The 16,837-nt window shown below is 55.9% G+C and overlaps 1 protein-coding gene across 3 annotated transcripts in view; it reads left to right on the top strand.

The window, feature by feature from the left end:
- Grm4 (glutamate metabotropic receptor 4) overlaps positions 1-16,837 on the top strand; it is an 89,035-nt gene that overhangs the window by 51,804 nt on the left and 20,394 nt on the right. For all 3 annotated transcript variants that reach the window (XM_087596828.1, XM_087596829.1, NM_022666.2), the window contains 3 exon segments: positions 7,443-7,578; positions 9,780-9,934; positions 11,649-11,789. In XM_087596828.1, coding sequence (XP_087452954.1) covers positions 7,443-7,578; positions 9,780-9,934; positions 11,649-11,789 — 432 coding nt within the window.

Raw genomic sequence — 16,837 nt, 5'->3', positions numbered from 1 at the left:
TAAATGCATCTGTGCTAAGATATTAGGGCAATCGCTCAGTGAATTTCCTCTCAAGAGCCCAACCTGGTGGCTAATGAAACTCTAATAGCCAGGGACAGCAGGGCTGGTACTGAGGCCCCTGTGTCCTACCTCACCCTAGGCACTTGGCCTGGGGCAGGGTGGGTTTGTGTCACAGTCTTACCACTGGGTGACTTGCCTGCCGGTGGGCAGCAGCGGGCGGCTGAGATGGGGCCAGGACCATCGATGGCCTCTTGGTCTCCTGTGTCATAGAGGCCCACTGCTCTCTAATATCTGAGTTCCTTCCTGCCTCCCTGTGTATCCCTAGCTCCACAGAGACAGGTTTGGGGCCAAGAGAGGGCACAGTGAAGATCGAAGGCTTTGCTTTGGTCCCTGGTGCTCTGTGTAGCAGCCCAGCTTTGCTCCCAGCTAAGTGCAAAGTCGTCAGCAAAGGGAAAGACTGGGGTCTGTGAGTGTGCAGGCGGGGGTCAGAGAGCTGCTGTGACCCCCAGGTTTCAGCAGACCTTGGCATGCAGCTTGCACAGCTGTGGATGGGCCAAGGGATAGCTGCTTAGGGTGTGTGGGCTGCATGGCACCTGATAAGAGACGGTCCACCAGGGTCGCTGAGCGTGCATGGAGAGGGGTGTGAGTGTGCATGGAGAGGAGTGTGGGAGACCTAGGGAAGCTTTTTGGGGGGAGCAAACTGTGAACCTTGTGGACATAGGGCATAGCCCGTGTTAGCAGGCTTATTGCCTGACGTGTTAGGGACGTGTGTGTCTGCATGGTTTATGGGACGGCTTGTTGTCAGTGTTTGTGTCTGCTGTATGTGTGTGAGAATAGGGCTCTGGGCTCGGGAACTCACTTGAGGTCACTATAGGCATTTGTCCTGGTGGGCTCAGCTGGTCTCCTCGTGGTATGCACAGCTGTGTGGTGTGTTGCAGCTGCAGCAGAGGTGATGTCTGGGGTACCTGCACTTGCATTGCTGTATGGTTCCCATGTGAGCTTGCACAGCTGCGGATTGGCTGCTTAGGGCTCGTGGCTTTTCTTTGGGCCGGGAGAGCTGTGGGTGTGTCTCTGTGGGGTCCTGGAATGAAGGGCTATGAGCAGCATGTTGAGGGCACATACGTGCTGGTTGCTGATGGCAGACATCACATCGCCTCACACAGTCCCTGTGCTTCTGAGCTGCAGCCAGGGGACTGCCCAGTACCGAGTCTCAGGGATACAGCTTTTGCAGAGCCCAGACCCTGCTCTGCAGAGCTGAGGCCCCAAGAGCTCTTGGGTTCTGCCACAGTGGACCAATGGTTTCCATCTCAGCTTAGTGGCCCTTCCAGGGAAGGCTTTGCCCGCTCCTCTGAGCAGTGGCTGCAGCGGCAGCACCAGACCGTCACAGACACTCCCGGGCTCCGCCAGCCCTACTGGGGGTAGGGGAGAGTTTAAGTTCTTCCTTGTTTCACGGAGGGCAGGTCAGAGAGGCTTAGTAACCTGTCCGAAAATGCACAGGAAGGCAGCAGCAGCAGGCGCCCGCCCCCTTTATCTCTCTGTGTTTCCTTGTCACAAGTGGACGAGAACACGGGGAATGCGGGCAAACCCAGGTCCACTGGAACCTGACTAGTATCTTCCCAGTGACCTACTGCCCAAAGAGAACTCAAGTCGCTTGCAAGAAGGGGGAGGATGGTGGCATGCACCTCTGCGTGGCCCAGCTGTCTCTCCCTGAGCTTTGGGACAAGCTAGTGTCACATCATCTTGCTGTCCTTGCCTGTTCATGCTGAGTACCTGCTCCCCCAGCGCTTGCTGCAAGGGAACAGAGCTGGGCAGAGAGAGTGGACAGAGCAGAAGGCAGGGTTGAAAGATGGCCCCGGGCACGTATCTCTATGAGTGTGTCCAGAACGCATGGCATAGACCGTTCCCGGCACAGAATGGACATCAGGCACTACGGGGTGCCCAGAGCCTGTGCAGGACATAGTCGCAGCTATGAGGGGTCCCTGCAGGCTCTGTGGGTATAGACACTCCAGGAAGGGCATGTGCAGGTGGAGACTCTGTCACCCGTGCCCACCCCAGTGTCCCTTTGCACTCCTGTCCTATGTGTGTCTAGCAAACATGGACAGCTGTCTGTCCCCAGTGGGGACAGAACCCAGCAAGGGAAGAGCTGGTGGGTAAACCAACCTGACTAGTTGGTTCAGGGTTCTCCTGGCTGGGGGCAATCTGCCCAAGGCCACTCGTGGGGCAGACATCAGAGAGGCAGATCCTGGGAGGCTGGTGCTGAGGTAGCAACTGCAGACGTAGTTGTCACACGTGTTGGTGTGTGTACACGCGCACACAGTGCGGATACACCATGAATAAGGAGAGTGAGAGAGTAAGGCAGGCTGCACTGGGCCTAGAGGAGAGGAAGTCTGGGGCAGGAACAGGTAGAGTGATGGTGGAAGCCAGGCCTGAATGAGCTGTAGCCTGCCAGACCCAGAGCTCTGTGTAGTGTTGGGCCTTGAGGTAAGGGTGAGGGAACCAAGCCTGGCTCTCCCTACCCCTCCCCTTGGAGCATCCTCAGGGGAAGATGAGACTGCTTTGGGGGCCTGGAAGTCTTCCCCACCCCAAACTTCACATCAAAGCTTAGTCACTTAGGCACGGTTTTGCTCCATGGCAGGACCCTGAGCTACCCACCCCACTCAAGAGATATCTTCTCGGGGTTGGGGATTTAGCTCAGTGGTAGAGCGCTTGCCTAGGAAGCGCAAGGCCCTGGGTTCGGTCCCCAGCTCCGGAAAAAAAGAACCAAAAAAAAAAAAAAAGATATCTTCTCTTTTCCAGGGAGCAGGCATGAGCCTGGGGTTGCTGACAGCCTGGCTCAGAAAAGAAAGAGGGGAAGAGAAAGTGGTGTGTGGGTGCATGTGTGTCTGTGCATGCATGTGTGTGTGCTGCATGCGTGCCTGAGTGTGAAAGAACGTGTGTGTATCTGTGTGCATGCGTGTGTATCTGTGTGTGTGTATGTGTGCACGTGCGCCCATGTGTATGTGCGTGTGTGTGCGCTGCATATTTGTGTGTGTGCTGTGTGCACAAGTGTGTGAGAATATGCGCGTGTATCTGCGTGTGTGTGTGTGTACGCGCACGTGTGCGTCTGTGATTCCCCACTATCTCCTGCCTGCCTTGCTTCCTGCAGGGAGCCTAGCATGGCCTGGGGGACCCCTCCCGTGCTTTCCTCTCTGCAGTCTGCCATATTCTGCAGCAATATAGGTTTTTCCACTTGACTTCCTAGGGTTTGCCTTTTCATTATTTTTTTTCTCTGTTTTTACATTTAAAAGCGTTTTTCAGAAAAGGAAAAAATGAGAGGGAGAGGAAGAGCCCACGGGCTGCTACTTGGGCTATGAGAAATTGAGGTAGAGCCTCTGAGGCTGGGGAGGAGACTAAGCAGGCGTGGGAGGAGCCTGAGCAGGTGGGGAGGAGCCTGAACAGGTGTGTGGGAGGAGCCTGAGCAGGTGTGGGAGGAGCCTGAACAGGTGTGTGGGAGGAGTCTGAGCAGGTGTGGGAGGAGCCTGAGCAGGTGTGGGAGAAGCCTGAGCAGGTGTGTGGGAGGAGCCTGAGCAGGTGTGGGAGGAGCCTGAACAGGTGTGTGGGAGGAGCCTGAGCAGGTGTGGGAGAAGCCTGAGCAGGTGTGGGAGGAGCCTGAGCAGGTGTGGGAGATCGGACCCCGGCCCTAGGCATTCAGAGGATACCAGGCTTACCCCTGCTACTCTATGTTCCTGTGTTTTGCTATGTGTAAGGCAAAGCCCCTCGCTGGTCTCACACCCTCTGCTCTGGTGTTAACTGGGGTCTCGGGGGTCCCTTGGGATGCATGTAATCAGAGGTATCTCTGGTGACAGGTTTGTGGCATCTGACTATGGCCAGCACAGAGGACTCCTGGCTTGCAGCTGGCACAGGGCAGTTGAGTTCTGAACTGCGATCTGGCAGCCAGGTTCTTGTTTAGGAGGTTGGGTAGGGTCTGTGAATGAACCCTAAAGGGGACCCAGGAGGGCTTGGCCGGGCTTCAGAACCTTAGCTTCCTCCATCCCGCCTGGTCCTGGGTCTGCCTGGAGCTGGAATTGGTTATTTCTTGTCTGTCTGCCAGCTTCCACTGCTCTATACTAGTGTGGACCAGTGGTTCTTGATGAGGTCCACGAAGAGGCTGAGGAGGGTATGGGGTATGGGGAGGAGACAGTGCCCCAGGGAGGTTAAGAGTGCTGTGCAGACTACAGGGCAGGGGCTGGGCACAGGAACCCTGTAGCAGCATAGTTTGGGACCACGTGCATGTGTTTGTGTGTCCAAAGGAAGGGCATGTGATTGTGCACACACAGTCTGGTGTGCGCACTCCTGAGCATGTGCACAAGTGTGTGATCTCTCCCGATTCCACAGAGGCGGGTGAGACTGGCAGTTGGAAGCTCTCCTCTCATTCCCAGGGGTAGCTGTTGAGGGTGGGACTTTCTGGGTCAGGAGAATTTCAGGAGAGAGGACCTTGGTCTGATGGAGGCTCTTGACTCCCTTCCCCTGACCTCTATGAGGCTGTTTGCCAGCTCTGAGCCTCCACTTCCATGCCTGTCAGGTAGGGACGTTCCTTTTTGCCCTGGAGTTGGTATGGGGGCTCATGGAAGCCAGGCCTAGCCAGTGCCACACACAGGGTAGGTGCCCAGTCAGTGCTGTACCTCAGGGGCCACCCGGTCCTCTCTGGCTGTGACAGGGAGCCATGCCCATCTCAGGAGCCATGTCTCTAAAGAGAGACCCTGCCCCACCCTCCCAACCGCCATGTGACTATGGGTCATAAAGTCAGGATGCCGGCCAGGGGCACTGGTTCCCTTGTGACTCAGAGTCACGTGATGGGACATTCACCCACCCCTGTTCCCAGACACCCCATCTCCAGAGCCAACCCCTTCCCTCCAACTCCGCTACGCACACTATGGGCTGACAGGTGGCCCTGCAGCCTCCGCAGCCCCTCACCTAATTCTCTTCATAACCCAGGGAAGTCACTTTCCACCTTCGAGAGCCTCAGTTTCCCCATCTGTCTCCTGGGGATGTGGTATGAGTCCTCCGAGGGGTGACTTTGCGTGGCCTTTGTTACGTGGGACATTCCATAAATATCACACCTCTAAAGGCCACACACCACGCTCAGTTCCTGTGACTAACGTCCCCCTCGCTGAGCCACTGCCACCTACCCCTCTCTTGAACCACGTGAAGCGTGCGGTACACAGCAGGACAGCATGTGCTGGCCCAGGAGTGACTTAACCTAACACTCTCTCCCTGCTGGAGAACCACACACTCCCCACTTCCCTCCATGAGCCAGGTGGCCCAGCCCCACTGCCTGGGCCAGCCTCTTCCTCTTGTCCATCTGCCTTCCCAGATGGGGACGAGAACGTGTCGCCATTGGCCCGTTTTTCTGACTGGAGAGAGACCATATGGTGACTTGGCAGGAGTTGAGCACTGCCATTGTTAGAACGCTGCCAGCCATCGAGGGCAACAAGCCATTCCACTCTGCCCGTGGCCTGGGGCTGGCAGGGGTGAGGCCCTGACCAAAGGCCCGAGCCTGGCTCCCTGGTCCACGAGTTCTTAGAGGCCCTGCGCTGCTTCGTGCTTGGGATTTACTAGGTATCTAGGAGTGCTCTAAGGTTCTCCCCTACCATCCCGTGTGTGTGTGTGTGTGTGTGTGTGTGTGTGTATGTGTGTATGTGTGTGTGTGGTGTGTGTATGTATGAGATATATGTGTATGTTTTGTGTGTGTGTGTGTGTCTGTGTGTGTGCCCTAAGGATCTCCACTGCCATCCCGTGTGTGTGTCTGTGTGTATGCGTGTGTGCGTGTGTGTGTGCTGTATGTATGAGGTATATGTGTATATATTGTGTGTGTGTTGTCTGTATATGTTGTATGTGCTATGTGTGTGTTGTGTGCATGTTTTGTATGTGTTATATGTGTGTGTGGTGTCTGTATGAGTTGTGTGTTGTATGTGTGTGTTGTGTGTATGTATGAGATATATGTGTATATGTCGTGTGTGTGTGGTGTCTGTATGTGTTATGTATGCTATGTGTGTGTTGTATGTATGTTTTATGTGTGCTATGTGTGTTATATGTGTGCTATGTGTGTGTTGTGTGTTTTGTTTGTGTTGTTGTCTATATATTGTGTGTGTATTGCATGTGTGTGTTGTATGTGTGCGTGGTGTCTGTGTGTTGTATATGTGTTGTGTGTGATATGTGTATGTGTTATGTATGTTACATGTGTATGTGGTATGAGTGTGGTGTGTGTGCATGTGTGGCTGTGTGTGTGTGTGTGCACGTATATGTGTGTCCTGGCTGAAAGAGCCACCCTCAGTGAGTGCATGTATGGTCTGTGTGTATGTGTGCATATACATGTGTGCCCCGGCAGAAGGAGCCACCCTCAGTGAGTGCCTTTGCCTGTGTATGTTTCATCATCTGGCAAGCCACCTCCTGCCCTCTCACACTCAGCTGTGTGCTCTCCTGAGGAAGCTTCCTGGAGCTGCCACATCCTGGCCCTCCAGTGTGACTCATGTCCAGCACATGCTGTGGGCACCATGCAGAGGTGTCTGGGAGTGTTGCATGTATGTACAGAGAGCAGGTGGAAGCCCAGGGGATCCAGGGTAGCAGCTATGGAATTGACCACAATTTGAGAGAGGGCTGGGCCAAGGAGAGGAGGCCCTTTTGAGCGGCACCTATAGGAGGGCAGAGGTCCCGTGAGAGGGGGCGCAGGTGGGCTATGAATATATGCGCACGGCAGCGTTCTACCTGTACTCACCTGAGGATGGTGTCGAGAGTCACTGGGGACTGTCTGGCTTCAAAATGCTCCCCGGTGTCTGCTGCTCGGGGTGCATTGTGGGACACTGTGTTCACCCTGGCCCACGCCAGCAGCCACACATGAAGCCCTCCACCAGGATGTTTGGTGTGCAGTCTCTGGGGCAGGAGCTTGGGGGGGGTTGTGGGGACACAGGTGTGGGACACGGGTGTGGGGACACCAGCTACCAGGATGGCCATTCTCAGATTTACTCCTTCAAAGAACCTTCTGAGGTAATCCTGATAAAAATAGCCAGAGCTTCCAGATCCTCGCTGTGCACCAGACAGCGCATTTGTTCGCAGATCCCTCAAGAAGCCAGTGAACTAGGTCGCCCTCTTGTCTCCACGTTATAAATGCGACGTTTCAGACACACAAAGCTTGCGTGACTGCCCTGAGGTTACCCAACAACTGGTAAAAACCAAGATTTCAAACAGTCTGGCTCTTGCTAGCCTCAACTGGGGAAACTGAGGCACGGAGCCAGTATCACATCTAAGGTCTTCCGTATCCGTGCTGCGGCTGGTGTTTGCGATCCCGGCGTGACACACTGGGGTCGAGCGAGAGACCCTGGTCACAGCCTCCTGGGGTGCGTTGGAGGAGAGGGACTCTCTCAGACCTCATGGCTTGAGCTGACATCAGCCGGGCCTCTCCACAGGAGGTGTGTGCATTGCCCAGTCGGTGAAGATTCCACGGGAACCCAAGACGGGGGAGTTCGACAAGATCATCAAACGCCTACTGGAAACATCCAATGCCAGGGGTATCATCATCTTTGCCAACGAGGATGACATCAGGTAGGGTGGCCATGTCAGACAGTAGCCCAGGCACGTCCCACTGGTTGCCTTTCTTTCTAGGGGGAGGGGGAGGGGCAAGGGGTGAATCAGAGTGATGGGATTCCCAGGCTAGACCCAGCTGCTATAATGGGGTTCCTTCACGCCCCTGTTTCCTACATCCACTCTGCCAGCCACAGACGGCCATTTTAGGGGAAAGGCTGCTATCTCGTGGACTTAAGGCAGGGTACCGAGTTCTAATCCAGCCCTCTCTGAGGCTCTTCGCTGTTTAACAGAACGAAACAGTTCCTGAGCCGTAGTGTTTGAGGGCCAAGCGTAGGAAGGTGCTCAAAGCCGCAGAGCAGGATTGAGTACGAAGTGAGGCTCAGTGCCTGTAGGCCCCAGCTCAGCCCTGAACTCTGCTTTTGGTGAGCTCAGGACACTGGGGTTAGGCATGTTTTCATGGTGAGAGGTTCTTTCCTGGACCCCAGACCCCGCACGGACCGTGAAGACCCTGCACAGGGGTCACAGGTCACAAGCTCCATCCCTGCAGCCCAGTCCCTGTTTCCCTCTGTTCCACTTGCTTTACACACCCTCCGGGAACTCAAGTGTCAGGTCCCCTGGGTTTCTGTTTGAGAGAGAAGCCCACATCAGAGCAGAACCGGTGGGACTGTTTTCACAGAGGAAAGCCAACCCAGGGGCAACCCCTTGCCAGTGCCCTCTAAGGCCAATGCTGGCCCCTCTTCCTTCTTTTAATCTTTCTCCCACACCCTACCCTGGAGTCCTGTGTTGCAACAAACACAGAGAGCCCCCCCCCGGGGGGTGCACACTGCAGGGATAGAGGAGAAAGGGGCGAGTGTGGAGGTGGGGGATGGGGAGTTCCAAGCAGACACAGCCTCCTATGGAGTCCCTCCGGGATGCACAGGGATGGTATGAACCTCCTCACAGCTCGAAGCTCCCCCCAGATGCTGCTGCCAGAGCTCTTCATGCCTTCAAGGAAATGATTGCTGGTGGCTAGGCTTCTCTGAGCTATCCCCTCCTGGCTGCTCTGTCAGCCCCCCTGGAGCCAGGCCCACGTCCAGTCGTGCATCCCACTTTGGGCCCTCTGCTACGGAGGGTACCCTAGTTCAGATAAGCCCCGGGTTGGGAGGGAGGGTGAAGGTCCTGGTCTTTATCCCTAGGGGAGGGGCTGGATGGGACTCTCAAGCCACAGGGCCAGCCTGGCAGGAGGAAGGCTGTTTCTGGAAATGCTCTGCGTTGTCAGAAGCAGACTGAGGTATAAATAAACACAGGTGGCTGGCTGGATGTGGGATGAGATCCCGGCTCCTCTTGGCTTCTCAGATGCAGGAAGCATTAACGGGACCGTGGTTCCATGTGCCGTCCCCAGCTACCATTAGCGGTGGCCCAAGGTGGGTGGTGGAGAGATGAGCGCAGGGGCCCAATGCGACCACAGGCTGGCTCTGGAAACAGGTTCTGGGGCTCGGGGATAGTAGTTTCTCTCCAGAAGTTTAGTCCCTGCCCTCCCCTAGGCTGCTGCCTGCCTAGGCCCAGCACCTCTGGGGCCATGGAACCCGTTCCTCACCAGGGAAGAACAGGAATGGCCCGTGGTACCTGTGTCTCCCGCTTAGGAGTTTCTGACTCTTCTAAGCTCTCCTTCCCCTCCAAGGGAGCAGGTCATAAGAGGGGGTCTTGAGTGCTGTCTTAGAACAGCAGACTGCCATGGGGTGGGCCCAGCATGCACTCTTTGACCAAGACTCCCATTGGGAAGAAAGGTGAGCGCTGACGGGCCCAGCCTGCTCTGAAGCAGTGGAGGAAGGGGCTGCCCTCTGGAGTAGGATCAGGTGGATGGGTGCCCTGTGGGCACCCGTGTGAAGATGGCTTTGGTGTGGGGGTGGCCTGGTACCCCGAGAATGCCTCTGAGAGGACAGGGGTTGTCAGCATCTGGAACCCAAGTGGGGAACATATAGATTTAAGGAGACGTGGTAGTCTTTGCAGAGGCAAAGGGACCCATGGAAGAGAGGCTTAGATGAGAGAGGTCACTGTAGCCTCCGTAGACAGGCATAGGCCAAACAGTGGGGGAGCTTCCGGCCTGGAGCACCAGCTGAAGTGATTAAAGGCTTGTGAGTCAGGGGAGAGGAATTCAGATACAGCCTGGGGCATCGGCACACAGACTAGGGCAGCTGGGTAGCCTTACATGTCTGGGCTGGGTTGCTGTGTCCCCACAGGAGGGTGTTGGAGGCAGCTCGCAGGGCCAACCAGACCGGCCACTTCTTTTGGATGGGTTCTGATAGCTGGGGCTCCAAGAGTGCCCCTGTGCTGCGCCTTGAGGAGGTGGCCGAGGGCGCAGTCACCATTCTCCCCAAGAGGATGTCTGTTCGAGGTAGGCCCAGCAGGGGGCGGCGGCGCCCCTCCCCCAACACCCCTCAAATTCATGGTCCGTTTCCTCCCCCTGTTCCTCGTCATGTCTTGCCTCTTCATTTGTCTACCGCCTCCTGCATGCAGAGGGCCCTAGCATGGCAGAGTGTAGGCCCGAAATTGCCCCCTGGCTTCTCAGCGCTTTGGATTCTGGGATGCATGAACCCTGTGGTCATGAAAGGTCCTACCCCAGCCCCTCAACTCTCTGGGACCCTTCCTTGCCCTAGAGAGAGCCCAAAGAGGCTGCAGAGAGAGAGGGGCAGTATGTTTGGGTGTGGCCAGCTCAGGGCCGACAGACAGCTAGGGTTGGACCTCCCTGCTCTCCTGCTCCTCTTCCTTTCCACCTTGCCCCACATCCCTTCCTCTGGGGCGAAGGGCACAGTCATCTTGGGTGGGAATAAACCTCTCCGGTCAGAGGCTTGCAGGGTGTAAGGCACGATGTCAATGTCCCGGTAACGCCTGACTCAGCAGGCATCACAGTCTGGCGGAGGGAGCCGGCTCTCAGGGCCTTCCTGTTGCCTGTGTTCTACTGGTTGAGTTGACAGGCGGGGAAGGGAGCTCAGGAGCCAGCCTTTCATCCCTACTTCCCGTCACTTGCCGAAGGTCACACGGAGTGTCCTCTCTTCACCTTGATGCCAGCACCGGCAGTGGAAAATTCCGTGCCACCTCAGCCGGGATGAGCACGAAAACGACCCTAGCGGCTGACTGGCCAGTGTGGTGCGGCAGATGTCCGCCCCTGCCTGCCAGGCTTCCTCATTTGGCTTCCCAGCCGCTCTCCACTGAGTGGTCCATCCTATATCCATGCCTATATCCATGGGCACAGCTGGGATTTGAACCTAAGACTTAAGAACCCTTCCTCTCTGGGACACCGGGGGAGTTTGAAGGACACTGGTTCTCATCTGCTGTTTTTTTTTGTTTTTGACACAGGGTCTCACTAAGTAGCCCTGGCTGTCTGGAACTCATTATGTAGACCAGGCTGGCCTTGAATTTAGAGACCCACCTGCCTCTGCCTCCCTAGTGCAGGGATTAAAGGCACGGCCATCATACCTGGCCACTGGTTCTCCTCTGGAGATATGGTTGGTTGCTGTAGTAAGTGGGGGATGTCCTGAGAGTCTGTTGCATGGAGGCCAGGGACGCCATTCGGCATCCCATAATAGTTCCTACAACAAAGAGTTACCCAGCTCCTCTATAGACCAGACTTCGTCTCTGCTATGTCACTGTCTCTCTACAGCTTAGACATTTCCCCAGTTTCCATCTGGGGCCTCCATGAGGGGGCTGGGCCGAGCACAGAGGTACAGGCAGTATTTGTCTGCAATGGAGATGCTGTATGCTAAGGGAGCAAGGCCTAGGTCTTGCTGTTTGCTCTCTGACCCCTTGCCATTCGAGCCAGGTTTCCTTTCCATGTGCACAGGCTCAGCCTGATCCACGGGGGTGTCCATGCCAAGTAGGCTGTGACCCTAAATAATAGTGCTCCCCTGGGACCTAACCCGGCTCTTTTTGCTTTGCATGGCACAAAATGACACCGTGTTCTGTTTTTGTTCTTCTTTTTTTTTTTTTTAACTGCCTGGGCCCCCAGGTCAGAGGATGCCCCTTCCCTTCCCGGCCCCTGGTTCTCTCCATGTTTGGGTGCATGTCGGGAGGACAGGAGAGGAGGCTCTGACATTCTCACTTCCTGCCAGGGTTCGACCGATACTTCTCCAGCCGCACGCTGGACAACAACAGGCGCAACATCTGGTTTGCCGAGTTCTGGGAGGACAACTTCCATTGCAAGTTGAGCCGCCACGCGCTCAAGAAGGGAAGCCACATCAAGAAGTGCACCAGTGAGCATGCGCCTGTGGGGTCTGGGAGGTGGGGTCTGCAGGAGGTGGGGCCTGCAGGAGGTGGGGCCTGTGGGGAGGAGCTACGGGAGGTGGTACCTGCAGAAAGTGGGGGCTTTAGGGATGGGCCTGGCGAAGTCCGGCTTTAGGGAGGCGGAGCATGCAGAAGATAGTGTGGGTGGGAGGGAACGGGGCCAATGGGGCGGGGCCTGTGTGAAGCGGACCCTGCAGGAGGTGGGGCTGTGGGGGTGCAGGTATTGCCTGCTAGTAGTGGGGCCACCTCCCGCAGGCCCCTGAACTCCCTCCAATTCTGGCCACAGCCCAGTTCTCCGGCCAACTCTGGAAGGGCCAAGAGTCTAGCTAGAGGGGCTTAATTAAGGACTGATATTCCGATCTCACATTTGTGGACGTGCAGTGGACTTGGTCTGAGAGTGGAGTTTGTAGGGCTGAAGGGACAGCTGATAGCTAGCGTAGGGTACAGCCCGCAGTGGCCCTGGGAGAACAGAGTTGGAGGGAGCGCTGCACCTCGTTCCCTCTAGAGAGCAGAGCTGGAGGAGGAACATGCTCTGGTGTCTCGCCAGAGGGGCTGTCCAGTTCTGACTTGCCTTGGGGGTCACCACGGTAGACTGACCCTGCATGGACGGTGCCCACTCCTGATTGAACAGCATAGCTCTGACCCATCAGGGGCTTCCCTCGGTTCCTCAGCAGGCACTGGGCTGGCTTACAGACTGCCTGGGCCTGTTCTTGTGGAGGATGAAGAACAAAAGAGCCTGAATCCTCATGGAGTTTTTATTCTAATGGAAAGACAGATGATAAACAAAATAAATAAATCATAGGATATGTCAGAGGGAGATGCGCGCTAGAAACAAAACCCATTTGAAAAGGAATGGAGTGCTGCGGGGGAGGGGCAGCAACCCTTCCCAGCCACCGGAGTGCGCTGGTGGGGAAAACGAGCTCCCCAAAGGAAGAATCAGGTCGGCGGTGGGGGCGTCTGAGAAGGGGTCTTTTTTCCCACAGGTGCCAGGGGCTAAGGCCTGAGCTTCAGGACCCCCCGAGCTTTCGGCCTGGCACTTGCTTCATATGTCCTGGGACCCAGGTCCTGAGTGCTCTGGGTCAGTGGTGTTAAAGCTCTATGTCACCGGGCTCCAATGCTGTATCCATGTGGCACCTCCCCCTGGGTGGGGGTGGGGAGGGGAAGACTTCTGTCCTGTGTTTGCTGTGTTTTCTGGAGTGGGCAGCTTGGGCAGAGCGAGGATGGAGACTTCAAGGACTCTTTGGCGGATTGAGGTTCCCCAAGGTAGGGCAAGAGATAGCCAGATGAAGTAGGGGAGTGGGGGGGTCTGGGTGAGTGAGGAATATACCGCCCCCTGGTGGCCACAGCCCACATGAACTAGCAGACACTGGCCAGTGGGGTCCTCCAGGGTCCCAGCCAACCTCGAAGCCAAACCCTGAGTGTCTGGGCTGCAGAGTGTGTTTGTGGGCATGTCAAGGGACAGCGAGTGCAGCTGTGTGTGTGTGTGTGTGTGTGTGTGTGTGTGTGTGTGTGTGTGTGTGTGTGTGTGTGCATGAGGGGTGGGCCTGAGCTGGACTCTGTGGGGGCTCACGTGTCCTGCATGAGCCTGTTTCTCAGACTATGTATGTTCACCCTCCCAACTCTAGCAAACCCTAGAATTCAAGTGTAAAAGAGGCCCTGGAGATTCAGAGAGGCTAAGTGAGGAGCCCTGTTGCAAACAAGAGGTGAAAGGTAGCTGTGGGAGGACGCAGAGGTTGTCTTGTGACCTCTGAACACACATGTGCATGTGTGTACCTCCCCGCAAACACACACCCCCCCACACACACATACATAGACATACAGAATGTCTAGTAACGAAGGCTGAACGCTCACGGGCAGGCTGATCATGAGTCCTGTCCACCCTTGTGCTCTCCCTGTGTCCCTATGGGGTGACATGTCTGAACACCCTGATCCTGGCTTACCTGAGCTGGTTCCCAGGGTGGGTGGGAGAGACAGGAAGTGGGGTGAGAGGGACAGTTGGGACGTCCTGCTCCAGTGTCTAGGGGAGGACCAGAGCTTTCTGGAGTCACCTCCTGTCACAGGCTCAGCTCAGACTCTGGCTTCAGGCTGGATAGAGACCTCTGAGGCCACTCAAGGTGGAATCCCAGAACCGGCTGTCTGTTGGAGCAGGCGGGCAGAGATCCTCACGGGAGCCTGGGCCAGCTCTGTGACCCTCTGGCCTTTGCTTGCTCCTCTGAGAAGTTGGATCGATGTGTGCTGTCCCCGGGGGTCTGCAGGAGGAGGTGAGGTCACTAATAAAGACACTTTCTGAACTGAGAAACGGAATCTCTCCAGCCCGGCCGTGCATTAGAGCCACCTGGGGAGTGCTCAGGGTCCCCATCACTGATCAGAGCCCCATCATGGGTGGGATTGGCCTTTTAAAGCTCCCTTGGTGACTTTAATGGGAACTTGGGGGTGGGGCATTGAATCTGAGGTTTAGTCTACAGGTAATAAACCGGGGAAACCCACGAGTTCTCACACTGACTCTACCAGGGCAGTCTGGCACCCTACCACAAAAGCTTTTATCTTATTTGTAGGGGCTCTCGTAGCTTGGGTTGGTCTTAGATGTAGCAGAGGGTGACCTTGAACTCCTGACCCTCCTGCCTCCACCTCTCAAGTGCTAGGATTATAGCTAATGTAGCACAGGTCTGGCCTGCTGTTCGCTTGTTTTTGTTTGTTTGTTTGTTTGTTTGTTTTGAGACCAAGTCTCACTCTGTAGCCCTGGCTGGCTTTACATTTGCAGCGATCCTCCTGCCTCAGCCTCTTGACTACTAGAAAGAAGCACAGTACCCAGCACGCTAGGGCTTGCTAAGAGTCCTGAGGGAGTTGTTCTGTGCAGGCACCTGGGACTTCGTAGCTAAGAGGGGAAGAAGGTGGCAGTGGTTGGCTTAGGCACAAACAGATGGGCAGGGTGTCGGGATGGTGGTGGGGTAGCACCTCAGGAAGACCCTGCCCATCCCCATGTGAGGAATGGAAACACTGTGAGGTTGCCGGGTGCTGACAGGGCTGAGGGTGTGGAGAGAACTGGGGATTTTAAATAGTCGAATAGTCTGAGTCTCGGTACTGATTTGTCTGCTGTAGAAGATGGGACGAGAGCTGTGCCATCCCAAGGGTGGGTCATCTAAACTGTCTCAGGGCTTGCACCCATTTTGCAGAGGAGAAAACTGAGGTCCCTCTCAAGCATCCCAGTGCTAAGGTTGGCAGGATGCAGTTTGCCTCCGAGTATCAAGGCCTTGGAGCTGAAGCAGGTGCCCTATCTTCCCCCATACCTCCCTTTTCTTCCTCTAACCCAGGGCCTCTTCTGCTTTATCTAGCCCAGGCAGCCTGAAGCTGGGCAGGAGTTGTGTCCCCAGTGCCCTGGAGCCTGGATTCTAGCACTCTCCCTCACCAGCAATGCTCTGCTCCTGGAAGTGGGACCCCACAGCAGCTTCTACCTGCCTGGGTTCCATGGCCCTGCCTGGCCTGCCCCGATCTCACAGGGAACGTGGACCCTTCTTGCCGTGTCCAGTCTATGTCCTTCCTTTCCTGGCCAGCCTGGATGATGGGTAAACAGCTGCTGGAGGATGCTTCGTCCCGAGGCTTACGGGCGAGCCAGTCGTTGTGGCTTCGGGGTGGGGGCAGCTTTGTTTGGGATAAGATGGAGAAGAGGCTCCCTGGGAACCGTGGAGCTCAGTCCTGGGTACTTGGAGGACCGAGAGAAGCACCCCTCAATGCCTGGGCGTCTGTCAAAGTGGTGGGGGTCGAGGGGCAGGGTCCTCAGAGGTCTCAGTGACACCATCCCTCAAGGCTGTGCAGAGAGGGCCAGCATGCAGGGCCGGGGACAGGGCTGTGTGAGGATGCAGGTAAGTAAGCCATGTGGTCTGGTATTCCCGGCACAGCTGTGGGAGCGAGACCTGGGTGTGCATTATGCTGCCAGCACTTGCCAGTGTGACCTTGAGCAGGTCCTCATTTGTAAGTGGCACCCTGCCACCCTGCTCAGCCTCCAGAGCTCCGGGACGGGAATGGCTCTCTCTCATGGCCTCCCTGGGGATGACGGGAGCTGCTTTGCTGTTGGCCTGTGGGCTGTTCACACGGAGTGAGAAGGGTCACAGAGAGGGGCAGCTCTGAGGCTGTCAGACCCAGGAGGGCAATGCCTGCCACCTGCCTCCTGCGCGCCCAGCCCCTCCCCAAGAGCACGCCGAGCAGGCTTGGGAATTAAAGTCATAAACAAAGCAGATGTGGCATCCGTCTTTTTGACAGCGCTGCCAGCCAGGTGATGGCTGAGCGGAGGAAGGCTCGGTTTATGAGGAGATAGGAAAAATTTACTGTTGGCTGCTCCCAGGGGCTGGAAGTCCGGAGAGGGAGGGCAGGATGGGATGGCTGGGGCTGTGTAGGGAGGGCTAGTTACCCACTGTGCTGGCTGCAGTTAGAACAACCACAGCTCTCTCAGCAGCTAGTTTGAACTGCATTCATTTGTGTATTATCAAGATCTGTCCTAGGATTTTGCATTTTATCTTTATGGTAACCCATTTTACAGATGAGGAACTGAGGCTGAAGGAGGTTAAAGATTTTACTTAAGGTCATACAGGTAGTAGCTGACAGAGCTAGGATTTGGACCCAGGGCTCTAGAGCTGTCCTGCCCCGGGCTTCCTTGGCCTTCTTATAGGTCTGCCATCTCCTCCATAGAGGGACCAAGGAAGTTTTCCTTCTGGAAAAGGGTTTCAATATTTTGGGAGCACCTACTGCGTACCAGCCTTGCACCCATTAGTGACTCCTAGTTGTTCAGGTATTTTGGTAGCCAGGGGATGCTGGGTCCCTTCTCCAAATCCTTTTCTCGGTTTCTCTACCAGGAAATCATGGCTTTTATTTAGAGGCTGAGTGTAGGCTGGGAGATGGCTTAGTTGGTAAAGCCCACGCCTTGCCAGCATGAGGAACTGAGTTTGATCTAGAACCCATATAAACAAGCCAGATGAGTGCCCATAACCCCAGGTCTAGAGAGGTGGAGACCAGCAGGCAGGTC

The sequence above is a fragment of the Rattus norvegicus genome, chromosome 20, assembly GCF_021556685.1.
Source record: "Rattus norvegicus strain SHRSP/BbbUtx chromosome 20, alternate assembly SHRSP_T2T, whole genome shotgun sequence".
Classification (NCBI taxonomy): domain Eukaryota; kingdom Metazoa; phylum Chordata; class Mammalia; order Rodentia; family Muridae; genus Rattus; species Rattus norvegicus.
Note: the sequence above shows the minus strand (reverse complement) of the source record. Positions and strands in the feature narration are given on the sequence as shown.